Source organism: Pestalotiopsis fici (genome assembly GCF_000516985.1).
Source record: "Pestalotiopsis fici W106-1 unplaced genomic scaffold PFICI_Scf_5, whole genome shotgun sequence".
Lineage (NCBI taxonomy): Eukaryota > Fungi > Ascomycota > Sordariomycetes > Amphisphaeriales > Sporocadaceae > Pestalotiopsis > Pestalotiopsis fici.
The window spans coordinates 243896-261603 of record NW_006917095.1 but is presented as its reverse complement, the minus strand read 5'-3'; the positions used below and the strand labels follow the sequence as shown (position 1 = coordinate 261603).

The 17708-nt window shown below is 49.6% G+C and overlaps 4 protein-coding genes across 4 annotated transcripts; all 4 read left to right on the top strand.

The window, feature by feature from the left end:
• Window positions 1-952: 952 nt before the first annotated feature.
• On the top strand, window positions 953-4172 carry PFICI_07390 (uncharacterized protein; the record flags this gene model as incomplete). The annotated part of the gene is made up of 2 exons (XM_007835971.1): window positions 953-3931; window positions 3987-4172. 2 exons carry the CDS (start codon window positions 953-955, stop codon window positions 4170-4172), a joined length of 3165 nt encoding a protein of 1054 aa, XP_007834162.1.
• Window positions 4173-4906: 734 nt separating this feature from the next.
• Window positions 4907-6023, top strand: PFICI_07389 (uncharacterized protein; the record flags this gene model as incomplete). The annotated part of the gene is made up of 2 exons (XM_007835970.1): window positions 4907-4982; window positions 5182-6023. The coding sequence occupies 2 exons, from the start codon at window positions 4907-4909 to the stop codon at window positions 6021-6023; spliced, it is 918 nt and encodes a 305-aa protein (XP_007834161.1).
• Window positions 6024-9226: 3203 nt separating this feature from the next.
• On the top strand, window positions 9227-9760 carry PFICI_07388 (uncharacterized protein; the record flags this gene model as incomplete). The annotated part of the gene is made up of 1 exon (XM_007835969.1): window positions 9227-9760. One exon carries the CDS (start codon window positions 9227-9229, stop codon window positions 9758-9760), a length of 534 nt encoding a protein of 177 aa, XP_007834160.1.
• Window positions 9761-13316: 3556 nt separating this feature from the next.
• On the top strand, window positions 13317-15260 carry PFICI_07387 (ABC transporter ATP-binding protein ARB1; the record flags this gene model as incomplete). Its single annotated transcript, XM_007835968.1, has 2 exons — window positions 13317-15040; window positions 15134-15260. The coding sequence occupies 2 exons, from the start codon at window positions 13317-13319 to the stop codon at window positions 15258-15260; spliced, it is 1851 nt and encodes a 616-aa protein (XP_007834159.1).
• Window positions 15261-17708: the final 2448 nt, after the last annotated feature.

The following is a 17708-nucleotide window of genomic DNA, read 5'->3' as shown; positions in this document are numbered from 1 at the left end:
GTCACACCTATTGAAACTCATCAGTCAAATAGCCTGTCAACACCAGTCAAGAACAGCCCGCTTTGTTCAGTATATATTTTTACTGGCAACGATTTTTCTCAGATCGGAAATAGCTGGCTGGCTTGTCTACAAAACTGTCTGGCTTCGGTCTCACTTCTCTTGCATATATCCAGCTGAAGGCTTTGCGCTTCGGGCGAGGGGAAAAGGATTAAAAAAAAAACCAACCCCGCCAACGTGGTCGATATTCGAATGTTGCATCAAGCTTGATAACCTCCAAGCTCCTCCACCGTCCTGCATTCGGCTCCATCAGACAATCATCAATCGCTGTCAAAGTGTCGCCATCTTCACTTAGTGCCGCCAGAAGCAGTCTGAGCTCTTTTCAGACTGCAATATCCTGGACCAAGGCCAGTCAAGTCACAAGACAGGCATATAATTGGCCTGCTGCAGTGCGTCCGCCTCAAATACGGTATGTAAGCTTGCTGCTGCGTGAAGTTCCCCGAGGCTTGCATAGACCCGGCATCTATCGCCGCTTTCCCCATTGTCCCCATCCAGTGCCATGGCATACAGTATCAAGTCAGGTATTACCAAATATAAGCTTCAGACAAGTCCGTGATCACCACGTGTAGCCATCCCTCTCCATGACTGAGCACAAGCGCCAAATCCTTGCTGCGCTCGTCGCTGCCTTGGCTGTCATCATTGGTATCTTGTACCAGAAAATCCCAGGTCATCTAGGGTACGTCCGGAGCTGTCTATGAACTCGCTTCGTCGCCTCCGGGTTTTGCCTCTTCATCTCTCGTGTATCACCTAGTTATCATTAGCCAGGAAAAGATCTGGATGCCAGATCTTGCATTTTACCTAGACCAAGTGGTCTTCATTACTAGTACAATAGGCTGACTCTTTTTTTTTTTAAAGAACTTTTCGTGTGTTCACCTCAAGCTGGCACCAACACACGATGGGGTCACAACTCAATGCTCCAAGATTTCGAAAGCTTCAGCGCTTTGATGCCGATTATGCGCCAACAAGCATCACTCAATATGAGTCGGAGAGGAGTGGCATGCAGGTCATTGTCGTTGATCGCAAGGGCCCCAAGGTGAATGGATACTTCACCTTGGCTACTGAGATCTTCGATGATTCGGGAGCACCCCACACTCTAGAACATCTGGTCTTTATGGGCTCGAGGAGCTACCAGTATAAGGGTCTTCTTGATAAGCTTGCCTCGAGAGCATACGGTACCACCAATGCATGGACAGCCACGGATCATACCGCATACACTCTGGAGACAGCTGGATGGGAAGGATTCGCGCAAACATTGCCGGTATATCTTGAGCACTTGATTGTGCCAACCATGACCGACGCTGCTTGCCTGACAGAAGTGCATCATATCGATGGGGAAGGCAACGATGCCGGCGTCGTTTACTCTGAGATGCAAGGTGTGCAGTACACGAGCACCGAACTAATGGACATCAAAGCACGCCACCTGCTTTATCCCGAAAATGTCGGGTTTCGCTACGAGACTGGAGGCATGATGGACGCGTTGCGTGTCCTGACTCCCAAGAGAATTCGCGATTTCCACAAGGAGATGTACCAACCACGAAACATGTGCATCATCATCGTTGGTGAAGTTGATCACGACAATCTCCTCCGCATTCTAGATGATTTCGAGGAGAGCGTCAAAGATGACATTCCAGCTCTGGATGCGCCCTTCAGACGTCCCTGGATTGATTCGGCCCAGCCTCCAGCGCTCAAAGAGACGGTTATAGAGACTGTTGAGTTTCCCGAGGAAGATGAATCTACTGGAGACATCATCATTGGCTTCTTTGGTCCAGACTGCTCTGATACATTACAATCTACTGCTCTCAACATCATTCTGACTTACCTTTGCGGATCATCTGTATCTGTTCTGGAGAACGTGTTGGTGGAGAGAGAGGCTCTGGCAAGCTCGGTCGGATACTGGTGGGATTCGCGCCCCAACAGCGTTATTTGGTTCCAGCCTACTGGAGTCGCCACTGATAAGCTCGCATTCGTTGAGCAGCGCCTCGTTACTCTGATCAAGGAGGTTCTTGACAAGCCGCTCGATCTCAAGTATTTGCTAGACTGTATTCAGCGTGAGAGACGGCAGGTCAAGGCCCAGGGAGAAGGGTCTGAATCGTACTGGTCCAACAATGTCATTACTTCATACCTCTTCGGAGATCGTGCCGGTTCAACCTTGAAGGACCTAGGAAGTCTTGGTGAGTACGACAAGCTAGAAAACTGGTCAGAGGAGCAATGGAAAGACTTCCTGAGAAAGTGGCTTGTCGACGCCCATCATATCTCTGTTTTGGGCAAGCCGTCACAGAAGCTTGCTGATGAGTTGAAGGCCAAGGAGGTGGCAAGAATTGAGAAGAGAAAGCAGGAACTCGGACCTGAAGGCTTGGAAAAGCGCCGAAAAGCGCTTGAAGACGCCAAGAAGCAAAATGATGTTGAGATTCCTGACGCGGTCCTGGAGAAATGGCCTGTTCCAGGAACCGAGTCTATCCACTTCATTGAATCTCTCACAGCAAGATCTGGACTTGCTCGAAGCCTCGGCCTGGCATCCAATTCGGCCCAAAAGGCCATTGATGATGCTGCACCAGGTGCCCCATTGTTTGTGCAATTCGAAAGTGTGCCCTCCAACTTTGTGCATATAACCCTGCACATTGGTACTTCTGACATTCCACTCAAGTACAAGCCACTCATGCCGCTATTCACCGATAACTTCTTCAACACGCCCATCAACCGAGATGGAAAACGCGTCGACTTTGAACAAGTTGTCATGGAGCTTGAGAAGGACACGATACAGTACAGCATTGAATCCGGCAACCGTCTTGGCGATACCGAGAGCATTACATTGCGGATGCAAGTTGAGCCTGAAAAATATGCAACTGCTGTTGACTGGCTCAAGACTATGATGTTTGACAGCGTATTTGATGTCACTCGTCTGAGGGCTGCTATTAGCAAACAAATTGCGGATATCCCCGAGGCCAAGAGAGATGGCCGAACGATGGCCAACGAAGTCGAGATGGCCATTCATAATGAACCTTCAGCGATGCTTGTGGCCAAACGCACGCTCGTGAAAGCAGTCTACCTCAAGCGCCTGAAGAAACTGCTCGAAAAGGACCCCGACACAGTTGTTTCCTGGTTTGAGCAAGTGCGTAAGTCTCTCTTCACCTTTGCCAACATCCGCGTCCTTGTCACAGCCGATGTTGCCAATGGCAAGCTCCCCGATCCTGTCAAAACGTGGGACATCTTGGTGGATGCTCTCAACACAAAGTCGGACTCCATCAAGCCCATTGTGAAGCCGCACACTCTGCTCAGCGAAGAAGGCAAGAATCCGGGTCAAGTTGGAGCAATTATTATTCCCATGACAACGATCGACTCTTCATTTTCAGTGAGCTCAAGCAAAGGCATTACGTCCTTCTCAGACCCCATGGTGCCATCACTCCTGGTGGCTGCCCAGTATCTTGAAACGGTGGAGGGTCCTCTCTGGACTGCTGTTCGAGGCAACGGTCTTGCCTATGGCGTGTACTTTGCCAAGGAGGTCGATGGAGGCTATGTGCATTTCAAGGTTTACCGCTCACCCATGGCTTCAAAGGCCATCACTGCTGCTCGAGACGCTATTGCCGCCTTGGCAAACGGTACTGTCCCCTTTGAAAAGCCCATGATTGAGGGTGCCATTAGTCAAATCGTTATGACCATGGCAGATGAGCAGGCTACAATGGCATCAGCTGCTACCCAGAACTACATTATTGGTGCCGTCCGAGGTCTAGAGCCAGAGTTCAACACAAAGCTGTTGGCCAAGGTCCGAGACGTGACAGAGGATCAGATCCGGCATGCTATGACCGAATATTTGCTCCCTCTATTCGAACCTGGCAAGAGTAATGTCGTTGTTTGTTGTGCCCCCATCATGCTTGATGTAAGTGATTCGACATCTAAATCGAGAGAAGCCAAAAGACTAATGAATTGCGCAGACCCTTCAGAAAGACTTGCAGGATATGGGTTACAAGACTCAGGTCAAACAACTGGCAGATTATCACGAGGCTTACGGACTCGAAGCCGATGAAGAGGACGGGGAAGAGGATGATGAGGATGAGGATGAGGATGATTCAGGCTCAGACGGATCTGAAGGTTCTTATGAATCCGAAGAAGACGAGTAAAGAGTACCACAAAAGACCCAGTCAATTCATTCTCAAGAGAAACTCGGTATACGTATCATAGCTCAAGTGGTAGTTCCAAGATGGAGACCACCAGTAAACTTGGTGCTGCTTCAAGCTTAGTAGATATTGAATACCAAAGCAAAACTTGAAAATTGCCATCGAGCGGCTGCAAGAGCCTATAAATGTCAATCTGAGGACGGTCTTTGTCTACGGACCAGTGCATGAAGTTTGAATCGCCCTCATACCTACGAGCACTGCCGCAGAGGGAATTGACATCAATGTCACAAAGATAAGACTCTCAAACTTGATGCATTGCCAAGGAGAGATTTAAGTTGAGCAATCGAACTGTAGCTAGTAAGTGATTGTATTTCATAAGAAAGGTGCATTCGATATATAATAAAATACATAATAAATACTTATGCTTTTTTCTTTGTGAATATGCGATAAAGCGCCGGGCTGTTTCAAATTAACGTGTTTGATTGGGCGTTGCGATTACCGCAAACGAACGGGGCAGCAATAGCGAACCTCTTTCCCGACTTGGCATTGCGCCCAGAGTGCGATCGCTGGACCGTCTCAGTGGCAGCCGTAGCATAGGTACATGCAGTACCTAGTCCACTTGCCACCTCTCTCACTTGGGAAGTCATGTTGCAGATTCAAACATCCGTGGACCTCTCAATGTAGTCCACAACTCTCACAGACAGCGACGAGAAGAGAGAGCTCAAAGGCTCCCAACAATGCTGCTACCAAACCTCACAAGAAAGCACTTGGTCGTCCTGCTCACAGGTGCCTGCTTTTCGCTCCTGCTGATTGGTAAGTGACAAATGGCGCTGCACCGCTGCGGCATAGCCACTATAAGCATTCTACCGTAGCGGCCGCCTCCCTCCTAACTGGATCCCTCCTATCCACGTGCCAGACATGCACGCTTCTAAACACCACGAAATCTCGCGCGCACCCAGAGCATGGCATAACAGATTTTGCTGACCTTGTCGCGGTACTTGGCTGCCTACAGCTCTGTCTTTGTCCGACTCGATCACTCTCAGTCCGCAGCGATTGTACAACTACTATGGCGGTGGCACTGCCGAAACCTCGATTGCCAATGGCGTCCCCTTGCGCATCATGACCCTTGGCGCATCCGTCTGCCGGGGCGACGTCTCCAATGGCACATTAGGTTTCCGCAAGCCTCTCCGTGAGAAACTGGTGTCAATGGGCAATAAGGTGAACATGGTCGGCTCTGCCAGGGTTGGAGAATTCATAGACAACGACGTTGAGGCGCATGGCGGCAACCGCGTCGACCAGGTCCACGACTGGGCGACATACAGCGTCCCCCTCACCAAGCCGAACCTGTTTCTGATCAATGTCGGCTCCAACGACTGCCTCCAAAAGTGGGACACTCCCAACTACCATGTGCGCCTGAGCAACTTCATTACGTTTCTTCTCGAACAGTCACCCGGAGGCACCGTTGTGCTGTCGACGCTCTTGACCAACACCGTGCCCAATACCGAGCCATGTATCCTCGATATCAACGAGCAGATCAGGGCCCTCGCTGCGCACTTGCGAGAACAGGGAACGCGCATAGTCTTGGCGGAGATGCACGATCAATTCGTGCCCGAGGGCGACACGCTGGAGAGGCCGCACCCGGGCAACATCACCCCCGATGGAACGCACCCAGATGACGCTGGTTACGCTATGATGGCCAAGATCTTCTATCAGGGCATTCTCGAGGCTGATCGCCACGGCTTCATCACCCGGGCAATCGACAATGGCGTGGCAGAAGACGGCGAGGCTGGAAGAGAATTCAGGGAGGAAGAGCGACTGCCGGGCCAGGTTGAAGGCCTCACAGAAACGGCATGAGGTTTAGAATTCGGGACAAGCAGGAGCCCTTCTTCATGGCGTTTGGGAGGTCCAAGGTGTCTTTCGCTGGTCAATCCTTGTTTTTGATGAAGATCTCCCGTCAAAACTATAGACTAGAATGCGTTGTGCATTTCCAACTCAACGTGGCTGTATAGATTTTCGTGCTGTACAATTCAGACCATTTGCAACAAATACAGCGCCCTGGCTTCTCCTATCCAATTGAGATAAGCTTTTTGAATCAATGCAGGAAGATAGGCGCCTCGTATATTGTGAATGATGCAGGCTGATATTGAAAATACGATATCCTTTCATCTGGCCATTATCTTTCTATTTATAACTCTTTCTTGTCCACAGCGATCTCGAAATTGACCTGCGTGGAAGCCGGGAAAATGCTCTCGTGTAGCAGCCGGACTCCATGTGCATCCCTCTGATATTATAACCTTTACACGTACGGAAAGAGCTATGCATATGTTGCCTTGCTTGGCACACAACAATCTAAAGATCCTGTCATTGACTTCGTTTCACTGTTTTCGAATCTCCCCTCATTCACTAGAGGTCAGTCAGTAACACTTATGCTCTGACAGAAGCAGCCTTTGGAACTGGATGTCGTGCGAATTGATCTTATGGCCTCACAACCACGATCTCACCCAGGTAGTAATCACTGGATTTTCCACCTCTCAACAAGATCCGACCAGTCGCAGCACAAGCGCTGTGCTGAACATGCGTAATAACAGCGGCAAACCATCGCCTCTGCAAAGCGCTATCGACGATATACCGAACAGTCACAAAGTTGAAGCCACGTATCTCTCGAGCGCGTGCAAGTTGTGCCAGACTGCCTCAAGTCGCAACGTACATACAGATGTGAGCGAGAATTCCATCAAAAGCATCGCATCAGTGTCTCGGATCTTTGCCTTGTTCCAAGCTTAGGCTGATGGGATGCCGATCTCGACGTGCTCCCAATTGCACAGGGTCGCCTGTTTGGTGAGCGCTAGAACGGCTCTGCTGGAGACCGACGCACATTTCTTGGCAGCCTCGAGGCAAAGCCGATGACGCTGTTTTCTGGTGTATTGTTCTTCGGATTCCTATGCATCAGACCCGGCGTTCGAATGAGAATTATTTCAGCAGAGCCTCAGCACAGGGTGGATCATTGGTCGCTCAAGTTGTCAACAACCTCTCGATGTTGCTAACGCTAGCTATCCATTAAGGCCGTTTTCTTGGTCCACCAGAATGCGGAGATATCCCCAGGAGAGCTTGTCGTCACGGAGACATCAGGAGCAGAATCCCACACGGCCAAAAACTGTAGGGGATGAGGCTCTGTCCTTTGGTATCATGCTTTGTGCTCTTGATAGGTACGTACGTACGCCTCGCTCCTATATGTTTTATGTCGTCAGCTTGATTCCTTCTAGGGATTTGTTTCGGCATCGCATCGTTTCGAGTCTTGCTCGTCGGTGCCCAGAACGATAGACTGCCGACGAGAAGGAAGCCGACAGCCCCGGGCACGTCATAAGATGGGGTCTTGGTGCGGCACAGTTATTTTGCCAAGTAGTTTGTATGACAGGATACCGCGTTGTCGCACCTTGCCTAGGTGGCGGAATTGAGGATTCCTTCTCGCCGTCAGTCGCGACAATAGTCACGATCATGCGTCACAGATCCGCGTGTGAACATGCGCAATTGATGCTATTCCCAACCGTCACTCACTTGTGGCGACACACCTGAGCTTTTAGCCCTTTGCAACACAAGCCGTGGTCACGGTTTAAATGAAGCTCGGCTCTAGGCCTCACGAGCGGCGTCTTGGCGGGAAATAAATCTGCTAGCGAGGCCAAGGACCCCCAAGACAGCCTATCACCAGCCGACCCTCGGCCACGGCCTCCCTTTAACAAATCTCGTCACCCCGTACCCTCGCAGCGTCTTGCCGGGATCTTTCTTCAATTGGTCTCCCAGGCACCTGGTTGTCTAGAGAGGCAATTGGTTCGCTTACGCATTTGGCTGTCATCACGAACCAAGCACTGGATAGCCATGACCCGATTGGGGGTGGCAGTGTCCAAGGCAGGATCGTATGCAGTGGAGTCTCTGCGGCTTGATGTCACCTGGGAAGAGGATATTTTTTTTCTGTCTCAATTCGAGCTCTTCTGGTAGAGAGTCGTAGAGCCGACGCGGATCTAACCATTGTGGTTATTGCCAATCTCCTTGATTTTGCGCGTCTGCCTCCCGATGAACCCAGCTCCTTTTTTCCCACTCCTAGACTTTTAGTCCAATCCCAAGACACTTGCACCCTTCAATGACCTGTTGAAAAGGATAATCCTTTTTTTAGGGTTCTGATTCAGCTAAAAAAGCACTGCCCGTTGTTGGTCCCCTTCGCACTGCCAAACAAGCGATTCAAAGTTCCGCTCTTTTTCTGACTGGTACTTGACATAAACTCTACTACGTGCCTAGTTTGGGGTGTATTCTTTTTGGAAGACCTTACCTAGGGCACCGCCAGCCTCCGTCGGGACGAGTCACCTACATCGCCATCGGGTTATGATCTGACATGCAGTAATCGTGGGGAGAACGTTGCAGCTGAAACTCCAATGGGAGACCGACAAAAATCCTCCTGCTAATACACCCCCATGCCCGTCTGCCTGTTCAACAGAGAGATCAACGTTCCCGAGTTTGGTCTCTCGTGAGGCTGATTCTCAGTTGGCTCTCATCAACCTACTCCTGTTGCCTCCTCCTGGACCCTCCGAGGCATTATCGCCGGTCCTCCTCTGAGCTCTCTTGGCTTGCTACTCGTCGGCCCACTCCTACGATCTGCGTTGCACTTATTGCGCTTGTTGCTTCCTACGGCTGCTAAGATAGAGATCTTTGCACCTCTTTTCCTGCTGGGCACACCCCTGGACTCATACCAAGTACATACATAATTACCAGCCTTCCCAGTCGTCGGCGCGCGCGTGCCCCGTCCACCTTGCTCCATAATCTCTAATCAAAGGAATCGCCAATCCACCAAATACACGGGGGAGGAAAAAAAACAGCCAACACATATTGAGACATTTTTATCGCCGCGCAAAATCCTCAAAGACAGCTGAAGAAGGCAAAGTGCATTTGGAAAATAAGGGTAGCACACAATCAACAACACGATTGGGATCTGGAGGGTTCATCAAAGGGGTCATTGGCACTTCACAGAGAGACATTAGTTGGCAGGCGCGAAGCGTCTCCAGTCGGTCACCATGTCTGCCGCCTCCTTCAGCCCAGACTCGAACAGCACCTCGCATAGCGGTCGTCGCATCGGTGCACACATTTCGCGGCGAGACTCGGGTTGCTACTCTGACAGCTGCTCCTCGGAGCCATACCCGTACGATGCCTTCTACAAGGACAAGCCGACGCCAGACTATCTCAACAGTCAAGCCATCGACCAGCAAATTTCTGGCTGGACAATAGTACAGATCGGGTTGCGCATTATATCGCTGTTCCTCTCGGGCATGGTGGCGGGTTGCAGCATAAGGGGGTATCTAACCGGCTTGATATTGTGGTTGCCACTCGTCATCGTCATCGTGCTCTGGGAGGTCGCTGAGCTGTTGGCGTTTGCCGTACAACGGACACATGGTCTGCCACGGAAAGCACACGTCATCGTCGAGTTCCTCATCGCGCTTGGCGCTCTCGCCTACACGGGACTCTCGGTATGGGAGATATTCGTGTTTCGGGGGTACAGAAGCATTGTCGAGTTCGCCGTGGTGACGGGGCTCTGCGCCGTGATATCGTGAGTCATTTCCCTCCCTCCCGAGTGAAGGGTAACGTTCAGTCTGTTTGTGGGTCAAAATGCTAACCAATAATTCCAGTCTGTGCCACTCCGTATTGTTTGCTCGCGCATTGGTGGACAACGGATCGAAACGGAAGGGAGAGGACAGTTATCCGATCTACTTGGATTAGTTGTACAAACTACAGCATGCGTCGAAAAGACACGGAGCTTTGAACATATTTGCATTTTCTTTCTTTTGTCTAAAACAGTACAAAGTATACTACCATATTTTAGGGGCGATGGTTGCATGGTGGTTGCATTTCAAGCGACGGCGTTTTTATGGGCGGATCGTAATTTTCCTCGACATACAGAGCGGATACCCTGACAATAGACAGCGCAAATGCACTGATAATTTCTCTGCTGCGCCATCTCACCAGAAAAAAATATATATATTCAAGAATCAACTCGCTTTCGACGCCCTGACACTGCCATTTTGGTTGCAGGTCAGTCGTATTTTGGTATTCATGCCTCAAATCATCAGATGGCTGACTGATCACGAATAAATATGGCGTGCATTTTAACCTTATTCTTAACTCTAGCTTCCAAGTTTGCTTGTCATGCGCGATTCTCCACGTTTTCTCTTCATGCATCCCCGCGCTGCTTGTGTTAGCACTGGAAATATGGATTCTCTGGTCTGTTTGGGCGCGGCAGGCGCTAAAAAAGCCCAGTCAAGCGACTCACTAGCAGGCATGAATTCCCTGTTGAAGCAGCGCCTTGTGAGCAGCACTACGTACCAGCAAGCCAATGGAATATGACGTATAACTGAGACTGACTACTTCAATGTGAACAGCCTTAGCTGGGTAGGAGGGAGGAAGAGACTATATTTACACCAGGACACCGTGGACTTGATGTGCATTGTGCATTTACAAGGGCCACACTACCAACATACTACTGTTAAACTGTGAAGCTTTTCCGTCGTAGATTTTGATATAATGACACGTCTCATCCGCTGTATGCGCCGCGGGCCATTGGGCAATGCTGAGTCTTCGGTACCTTTCTATCAAGTCATCCATGTCTCGGCCTACACAGAGAGCCCGCCACTTTTTCATGTGACTCTTCATAAAAAAAAACCCCCCCTGCCTTAGCTACCTACCTAGGAGTACGTACCATGACGGACTATGGGATTTGGGAAGCCGAACCGCCCCCCAAACATACAAGTTTTGGTAGGATCGAAATTTGCTAGGATCTTTTGGTCGTTCGTTGGGATCTAAATCTAAATATGAGTGCACATCATGTACGAAACACAATCGAAAGGGTCAGCGTCATGTCCGAATTATGCATGCAAGGCAAGGTATGTTGAGCCACAAGGACTTGCAAACTCAGCGACATGGGGGATTTGAATGGTCGCCAATGCATATGAATAGTATTGCATCAAGTGACATTTCTAGACACCCGCGTCAGAATGGGATGGTGCAGGCCAGATTGTTTAGACCTTGTCGTGATGATGTGATTCAGACAGGGCAATCTAAATTTGGTAATGACCTTTCAAAGCTGTCTTTAAAAAGAGCTGACTATCCAGACAGCCGGTAGAAAGCTGTTGCGTGGCCGATCCTGCTCGAATCCGGATGACATACTTAAGAGTTGAGTATACATGACCATTGGCCCACACAGCTGGCACAAATCATGTTAATGGTTTACTTATACTATATTGAAGCGACACCTTGCTTTGACTCTAGAGCATCGTTGTACTTTTAGTGGATTTTTACGGTGCCGACACTGTGAAGTCCACCAACGAGCCACGAGTGAAACCCATGGCTTTGGATCGACATGGTGCTCATGCCGCTGTGGTGGTACAGTATTATAGGACAATGGTATATTCAGGACCACGGAATCCGGCACGGTTTATCCAAATTATCCGGCGCGGATTCTGACCGTGGTGATCAGACAGCACGAGCCGTCATATCATAATAGATTGTTTAAAATGAAGAGAAGCTGTGAAGCCTGTGATGAGGTAAATCATCAGCCTTATCGTTGAAAGTCTGTTGTAGACTCTTCTTTCAGTGAAATGAGGTCTCACACATGGATGCCTAGGTAATATACCCAAGCAATCTTGAAAGTCATCAGATGGATTGTTCTTATCACGAGGAAAATGCTTGCACAAATATTAAGCCACTTCATAGAGCAGGCTATAGATATGAAGCGATCCCATTGTGAGCGGGGCCACTGGACTTGTGCGTTTCTTCTTCTTGTTGTTCTAGACATGCCATAATAGACATGCCATAATAGATGTGCCATAACTTCACAGAATGGTGTATACTTAATTTGAACCATACAAGTCTCCCTCTCATCCCTCAATATGATATTCTAGATTCATATAAGTCGAGGTGAACATGGCTCATATCCCATCTCTGTAGAGAAGACTTACAAGGTGCACCCTACAGCTATCCTTTATCTTCAAGTCAAATTGGTTGATTGATTACCATAATTAAAGGCCCTCGTCTTGTGGTTAGACTTTGTTGGAACGCAATGTCCAAGAGACGTCCATCGCTTTCTATTGTTCCGACGGCACAAGAGGAACCGCTTGTGTCTCAGAAGTAGTCTTGAACTTTGTATAGTGTCTTGGCCGTATCTTGGTCATCCCGTTCACCCCGTGCTTACTTGACACATCAGCACAAACATACTCGTTCAATTCTCTTCCTGTTAGAAAAGCCACACAATTATATCTACACACAAATTGTTGGAACTCGGGAAGACCCTACTACTAGCCCAAGGTCAAACGTCATAACACACGCTGGGTGGAGCTTAATACCAGCTTTGGACGATCACCGAATAACACCAACATCATAACTCAGCCATGACTTTACACCAGATGGAAACCACTGGCATGCGTGAGGGGTATGTTTTGAATTCAGACCAGCACGGAATGACAAGCTAGTATAAGTCATTCTGATTCATTCTCAGAGGTGTCGACCAGCAGAGCCTACACAGTGTATTCAACATTGAACCCTCGACTATTGCCTGACGTCAGACTGTACAGGCCAGTGAGGGTGGATCATAATTGGTGCCCGGTGGTGCCTGAAACTTGTGGACGGAGGTCGCGAGCCAATAAGAGAATTTCCTTATCGCAGTTATCAGAGTTTTTGAGCGGGCGAAAAAAAAAATCTTACCCCACCATAGAATACAGCCCACCAAGGCACTCGCAGTGGCCGCCGCCGCCGCCGCCTTCCTTACAGCCCACCAGTCATTCGCCCCCCTTCTCTCTGTCGAGTAACAGGGCAGCTTTATCAACCTTTTTCTCACTCTCGCCTCAGAAATTTTATTTTGTTTTTACGAAAATAGTACTCTTGTATTTTTTCGTGATACAATCATTTTTGCTTCATTCCTTTTCGTTGGCATTGACGGTCACATTGATTTGTGGTCCCTTCCAGCTGACGCTACTCTGCACACACGAAGCGGGGTAAACATTTTCTCATTAATTACCTGTGTCAAAGGCGGATCTTTTTCCATTCCTTTGCACCAACCAATCTCTTCCAGTCGCAACCACCGACACCCAAAACAGGCTACAACACATCAACGTCAAGATGGTTTCCGCCTCCAAGGAGAAGAGACTCGCAGCCAAGGCTGCCGCTGGCGGCGGTAAGGAGAAGAAGACTGTTGCTTCCCGCTCCAAGGCCAGCTCCAAGGCTGCTTCCCAGAACGTCAGTGCCAACGGCTCAGAGGCCGGCGACGAGAACCCCTCCGATGTTGAAGATGTCGCCACCGACGGCAAGAAGATGGAGAAGGTCAAGCGCCTCGCTGATCAGATGGACAAGTTTGGTCTGACCGACAGAGTGACTACTGGTGTCCTCGCCTCCACAAAGGCCAGCAAGGACGTCAAGATTATCAGCACCAGTTTGACATTCCACGGTAGAGAGCTGATCAAGGACAGCACGCTCGAACTTACCATGGGCCGAAGATACGGTCTTCTTGGTGAGAACGGTTGCGGAAAGTCCACTCTCCTCAAGGCCATCGCCGCCCGCGAATACCCCATCCCCGAACACATCGACATCTACCTTCTGAATGAGGGTGCCCCGCCATCCGACTTTGGTGCCCTCGACTGGGTACTCAACGAGGCGGAGAACGAGATGAAGCGTCTGGACGAGCTGGCCGAAAAGATCCTGGAGGAGGAAGGCCCCGAGTCCCCTGTCCTGATGGATCTCTACGACCACTTGGACAAGATGGACCCCTCCACCTTCGCTACTCGTGCCTCTCTCATTCTGACTGGTCTCGGTTTCAACAAGACCACCATTAACAAGAAGACAAAGGACATGTCTGGTGGTTGGCGTATGCGTGTCGCTCTTGGAAAGGCACTGTTCGTCAAGCCTTCGTTGCTGCTGCTCGACGACCCCACTGCTCACTTGGATCTCGAGGCCTGCGTGTGGTTGGAGGAGTACATGAAGAAGTGGGAGCGCACACTCGTCCTGGTTTCTCACTCCGAGGATTTCCTCAACGGTGTGTGTACCACCATGATTGATATGCGCGAGAAGAAGCTTCTCTACTACGGAGGTAACTACGATTCTTATGACAAGACCCGTAGGGAACAGGAGGTCAACCAGCTCAAGGCCTACGAGAAGCAGCAGGCTGAAATTGCCCACATTGACAAGTTCATTGCCAGTGCCGGTACTTACGCCAACTTGGTCAGACAAGCCAAGTCTCGTGAGAAGCAAAAGGAGAAGATCCTGGAGAACCTTGTCGAGAAGCCCAAGGTCGACAGAGAGTTCAGATTCAAGTTCGGTGATGCCGATAAGCTTCCTCCGCCCGTGCTTGCTTTCGACGATGTCACCTTTTCGTACTCTGGTGAATCCAAGGATGACCTGTACCGCCACATTGACCTCGGTTTCGACATGGACTCGCGATCCTGCTTGGTCGGACCCAACGGTGTTGGAAAGTCTACCCTGCTCCGACTCATGACTGGCAAGCTGAGCCCAACTGACGGTTCGGTCCGCCGACACACCCATTTGAAGCTCGGTTTGTACTCGCAACACAGTGCTGAACAGCTCGACCTGACCAAGAGCGCTTTGGACTTTGTTCGCGACAAGTACCGGGAGAAGTCTCAGGATATCGCCTACTGGCGTCAGCAGCTCGGAAGATACGGTGTCTCTGGTAATACCCAGACAGCACTGATGGGAACTCTGTCTGAGGGTCAGAAGTCTCGTATCGTCTTTGCTCTGTTGGCCATTGACGGTCCCAACATGCTTCTGCTCGACGAGCCTACCAACGGTTTGGATATTCCCACCATTGACGCCCTTGCCGAGGCTATCAAGGAGTTCAACGGTGGTGTCATTGTCGTCTCCCACGACTTCAGGCAAGCAGCATCTTTTTCATGATTTCGAGTGACAAATTACTAACCATTTCTTAGATTGCTCGACAAGATTGCAAAGGAGATTTTGGTGTGCGAGAACAAGACTGTCACCAGGTGGGACGGTACCATTGGAGAGTACAAGAACTCTCTGCGGAAGAAGATGATTGCCAACGGTTCCGTTTAAACAAAAAGTTTATGGAGTTGATCATGAATGCGGTTGAATTTGTTTTTCGGTGGACACTTGGCATATCTGGGAAGATGCTCACTAGACGCATGCCGAGGACCTGTTTTTAGGACGGCTTTTAGATTGTGCATCAGCTGAGCCGTCTTGTCTGGCTCGTAGAGGCTTTTCACTGGCCTTCGGATAGTAAAATGCATTTGCAATAGACACCATTTTGAACACTTGACTTGTAGTGGCTACCGTAAACAGCAGACATATCGATATTATGATGGACACATGGGTTTGGTAGTCGAGCAGTTCGCAACAGCGGCTCTTCACTCCAATCAAGGACAAGGACGCGTGAACACGAAATAAATAAATCTATATTAAGTTTTATGAAAGTTAATCCAAGTAGACATGATTGATAATTATCGGGAACATTATGATCATAATTTTGCAATACCCCATTCTCCATTTCTGCTAATGAAACTGATATGGTATCACCTGGAGAGCACAAGCTGAATATTCAATTGCCGACACATTGCAGCCATAGAGACCTAATTGTTATTGGGGGGGGGACCCCAAGGTAACGACCACATGTCGGTGTTGGGTGAACCAGGTCGGCCATGGATGGATACCAACCCTGGAGAGTGAAGCTGTCACGACATGGGGCACTGTCAAGAAATGGTGTTTCTAAAAGTGGAGCTTCCATAAGCCCTGTCAAAGAAGCACGAGCCGTCATACAGCCACTGCGGCGGCGCGCGACGTGCGTCAGGGGCCATGATTCAATCACTCCAAATGCGGTATGGCGTGGGGTTGTGTCTTGGGTGCGTCCCATGCTCCCTTTTTTTTTGACGCGATCAGCTTTTTGTTGGAACAAACAGCAGAATTTTTGACGCAAGCAGCAGTCAATCAATGGGGGCATCACATCCCACGGGGAGAAAAGGGGGAGCGATATACCACAATGATGGCCTCCCAGATTTCTGATAATAGTTGAATACTACTCTAATCGTATGACGCTTAATGCTTAATGATCTATCAGAGATGTTCTGCGAGGAATGCAAAAGTCTGTCAGCTGCCGAACAGCAAAAATTGCAATTGATGCCCTGACGACCCGACGATGGTTGATTTTTGGTGGTGACCTTCTGTTATCAGTGCTGTCCAACCATCCTTCTTGGGCTGAACTCTGGTGAAAGAGTGTCTTACCAAGCCCTTGTCCGGGGCATTCGGGTGGTTAGCGTGTTTAGGAGGTTTAATTGGCCGGACAGAGCCGGGGGCCTGCTTAGGGTGTGGAGTTGATCGATCTGAGTCCACGCGGATACAAGGCTCGACCCTCCCTGACTGCGCCGAGAACTTGCGACGTTGGAATCTAGATACAGCATCAGAATGATCAGAGACGAGTGTGGACAAATGAAGGAAGGGGGAACAATTATAGGTAGTTCGGGTAAGAGCAGAAAATAATGGCAGGAAATCAATAATTAAATGCATCTTGGGTATAACTGCGAAATTCCAGTCGTGTTTGCTGCTCTAATACAAGGTCGTCGTCATCGGTGATAATAACATTGGAGTCCGACTTTTAGATACGCATGTGCAATCATCGCTTGTGGGAATCATCAATCTCTACATTGTGTATTCTTGTTGTTCTAAGAATAATGCTGTGGCCCTTTGCTCCTGAATTCTTGAGACTTCAGGAGTGAGATAGAACGGGCTCTTCCTTCTGTTCTCCATGCACAACACGCTGGCTGCCCTGACGGCCTCTTCCAGCCTCCCGATACAACCGAATCCTTTTGCCGCTATTCAGACTTTGAATCCGTCCCCATGCTCACACCCTGCGCCTTGATAAGCACGCCTTTTGCAGTGCTTCCGATATTTTACTTCAAATGTAGAATGCAATCATTTGTTTGAATTAATTGTTTGCATAGTAAATATTTGGTTCTTTACGATTTAGCATGAATAGAGAATTTGCATCGTGAGCAACGCGAATTAATTAGTGGCGACCCGTTGTGATGGCAAATGCCAACGTCGCTCCCACTTCAAATGAAGCAGTAGCCATAGGAGCTGGCGCATATAATCACCTGCTGGGCCTAGTGTGGCCGGCTAGTGCAAACCCCGTCGGCGGCTTATTTCGAACTCTTGGGAAATGGCCACGAGCGCCGCGGGCTTGCTTGCTGTGTGCCAAATCGCAATTGGCACCTGGGTGAGATCCCCGACAGCATCGATGCAGTTCCAAACGATTTCCCTTCCCATCGCCAGCTAGCATTTCCGCCAGCCCATGCCTGGCCCAACTACCTCACCTTCAATCAGTTTCCTCTGATTGATTCCCTGCCTTTCCACCATCACAGCGCCATCATCGACTGCGACGCGAAACTTCCTCTAAACTAACACGGGCGCGTCCTCGCACTCCAACATCACTTGTCTGTGTGCGTGTGTATATGCGTTGACTCCCAGTGAGCACACGCGGCAGCACACCTG